Genomic DNA, 3,643 nt, shown 5'->3' on the forward strand with positions numbered 1-3,643 from the left:
AAATACGTGTAATTAAAAAGTGCGAGGCATGAATCCAGCCAGGCTGTTGTAACACACTTTGCAGTGTTTTCTGTAGCCTGCACTCTGTAGATCGGCATGGGACTTAAATTCTTCTGGGTATTACCATTCATTGTTACACTGCCCAGTGTCGTATAAATCCATTCGCTGCATACCTGGGGATGGAATTTTTTATTCCTGAGTTTTGCACAGAGCCTATCCCTACAACAGTTTAAGGAAACTACAGTAACATAGCTTTTAAAAAGCAAAAAGTATTGACTCGCCCCTTGTATTTTCTGTTGACAATCTGTGTCAATTGTTACATGCAAAAAAAATCCCAGAGCAAATAAGCAAGCAGGCAGAAGTTTGCAGTAAGAGAGTAATGGAAGATACGGAGACACAATGAATTAATTGGGCATTGGAAGGTGTCAGGGGGTACTTTTTCAAGCATTGTTTAAGTCGCTCTACCAATTTTATTTATTCAGTCTGTAAAAGCTACTGGCACAGGGAATTTGGGTAGAGACAGCTAGCTACAGGGTATTGATTCGAACAACTGAGCATTCTGAACTTAGACCTTCCTCACTGCATTAACTGCTTCTTCCTCTGACCCACTCCTACCTGGGGACACTTGATGTGCTGTGCAGCTGCATACCTCTCACCATTTAATCCTATGGGTGCAGAGATTTATCTCACTTGCCCTGCTTTTTGGATTGGAGAATCTTGCAGGTTTTGTGAGAGTTGAGTATAATTTTGCCTGAAAACCAGGAATATAACCTATACTTTTCTCCTTCCCATCTAGTCCATGGTGCTGCTCCTTCACAGCCAGAGACAGTACATCTTTGAGTTTGATAAGAACGACCGGTTGTCATCGGTGACCATGCCCAATGTTGCCCGTCAGACTTTAGAAACCATTCGTTCCATTGGTTACTACAGGAACATCTACCGGCCACCAGAAGGCAACGCCTCGGTAATTCAGGATTTCACAGAGGATGAACAGCTTCTCCACACTTTGTACTTGGGCACAGGGAGACGTGTCATCTACAAGTATGGAAAGTTGTCCAAGTTAGCCGAGATGCTCTATGACACCACAAAGATCAGTTTCACTTATGACGAAACCGCTGGCATGCTGAAGACCATAAACTTGCAGAATGAAGGGTTCACATGTACAATCAGATACAGACAGATAGGACCCCTCATTGATCGACAGATTTTCCGCTTCACTGAGGAAGGCATGGTGAATGCACGCTTTGACTATAATTATGACAACAGCTTTCGGGTGACCAGCATGCAAGCAGTCATCAACGAGACACCTTTACCCATTGATCTCTACAGGTATGATGACGTGTCAGGCAAAACTGAACAGTTTGGTAAATTCGGAGTCATTTACTACGATATCAACCAGATTATCACCACTGCTGTCATGACTCACACTAAACATTTTGATGCCTATGGCAGGATGAAGGAGGTCCAGTACGAGATATTCCGGTCGCTGATGTACTGGATGACTGTGCAGTATGACAACATGGGGAGAGTGGTTAAGAAAGAGCTGAAGGTTGGCCCTTATGCAAACACAACTAGGTACTCGTATGAGTATGATGCTGATGGCCAGCTGCAGACAGTGTCTATCAATGACAAACCACTCTGGCGTTACAGCTATGACCTAAACGGAAACCTCCATTTGTTGAGTCCGGGGAATAGTGCCCGCCTTACGCCGCTCAGGTACGACCTCAGGGATAGGATTACTAGACTGGGGGATGTGCAGTACAAAATGGACGAAGATGGCTTCCTGAAGCAAAGAGGCAATGATATTTTTGAGTACAATTCGGCTGGCCTGCTCATCAAAGCCTACAATAAAGCTAGTGGGTGGAGTGTGAAATACCGCTATGATGGCCTAGGAAGGAGAGTCTCCAGCAAAACCAGCTATGGCCATCACTTGCAGTTCTTCTACGCAGACCTGACCAACCCAACCAAGGTCACCCATTTATACAACCACTCGAGCTCTGAGATCACCTCCCTCTACTATGACCTCCAAGGGCACCTCTTTGCAATGGAGCTCAGCAGCGGTGATGAATTCTACATAGCCTGCGATAACATTGGCACTCCTTTGGCTGTCTTCAGTGGGACTGGCTTAATGATTAAGCAGATACTGTACACAGCATATGGGGAGATCTATATGGACACCAATCCCAACTTCCAGATCATCATCGGCTACCACGGGGGACTGTATGACCCCCTCACAAAGCTTATCCACATGGGACGGAGAGACTATGATGTGCTAGCGGGTCGGTGGACGAGTCCAGACCATGATATGTGGAAGCATCTGAGTAGCAATAACATAATGCCTTTCAACCTGTATATGTTCAAAAACAACAATCCCATTAGCAACTCTCAGGATATCAAGTGTTACATGACAGGTAAGACATTTAAATTAATTAACATATTCACAAGCTTGCCATCAGTGAATAGGTTTCTTCTCTCTCAGTATCCTGGTCACCATGAGGTTTTCCAGCGTTTAATATAATTGACACAAGCTTTTCTTTGCCAGTTGACCCCTATGTCCAGGGCATGTTTAATTCATTAGCATAGATGGAGATTGTAATTCCCAAACCTGTTTCCTTTTCTCTTCCTTGGTGTTTGTCCTCTTTATTTTGCCTCCAGTTTTTCGTTCCCTCAGATACCCCAAGATTAGCTGCCGATTAATGTCCCGATAACCTTTCTCTTTGTAGAGGGGCAGCTCTGTTTACACAGTTTTGCCTAGAGATTTATTTACAACTAAACAAATGACATGCAGATTTGTTTTAGCAGAATGGCAACAGCGACTTAAACCTTTTATTACAGTCAGTCATTTCAGAGCACACTACAGTAACCATGTAGTTCAAAGTTAATCTGCCCCACAGAATTAACAGTTTCTACTAAAAGTCAATAAAAGCAGATGCATTAGACTTAAAGGCCAGATTTTAGGGCATACCTACCCCACAGCTTGACATAACCTCTGAACTGCTTCCCTGGGACTTTGTAAAATGGCAATAACATGAGCTCTATGTATGTTTTTATACAGAAAATCATTCTGCAGGTTAAATGTCCTTCCTATATTCATACTTAGTGCAGCACTGGTGGTAATGTTTGAGAAGACTTTTGGTGGGACTCTTTTCTATGTACTTCCCATCAGAAAACCAGGTGACACAATCACAAATCAAATGTACAAACTTCTTAAGGAGATACAAGTAATTTTTAAACGCTCCTGCTGCGTCTATCACAACTTTCCCATATGCAACAATATTTGCATTCCCCTAAAGTGACAAGACTGGTTTAATAGCAAAAAATGTCACAGGATAAAAATCCTGGGTTGTTCTATTCCACTTGTTTTTCTGGCCGTTAGGATTCGTGCTTTCAGGTTCTTCTGCAATAATCATAAGGATTAGATTGTATTTTTTTTTTAATGAAAAGCTGTTTTCTCTAGAGCTGAGAAGATGATGCCATGAGGGAAGTAAAATATGCCAAAAGATGCAGACTAAGATCCTGTATGTTGCCCTTACTCTGATAATTAAGGCTGGCAGGGAATACTTTGAGATAACTTTTCCTATCAGAAAATGCTTATTTGTCAAAACTGAATTTGTTTGTGGGAGAGGGTTGAGCTTGAGAGATT

General features: G+C 42.6%; 1 protein-coding gene across 1 annotated transcript in view; it reads left to right on the top strand.

Annotated features, from left to right (window-relative positions):
* TENM4 (teneurin transmembrane protein 4) overlaps positions 1 to 3,643 on the top strand; it is a 619,397-nt gene that overhangs the window by 601,617 nt on the left and 14,137 nt on the right. The window contains exon 31 of the mRNA XM_009323472.1: positions 797 to 2,411. Within this exon, the coding sequence (XP_009321747.1) occupies positions 797 to 2,411 (1,615 nt within the window). The remainder of the gene's footprint in view (positions 1 to 796; positions 2,412 to 3,643) is intronic.

This window comes from Pygoscelis adeliae, unplaced genomic scaffold, assembly GCF_000699105.1.
Source record: "Pygoscelis adeliae isolate BGI_AS28 unplaced genomic scaffold, ASM69910v1 Scaffold84, whole genome shotgun sequence".
Classification (NCBI taxonomy): domain Eukaryota; kingdom Metazoa; phylum Chordata; class Aves; order Sphenisciformes; family Spheniscidae; genus Pygoscelis; species Pygoscelis adeliae.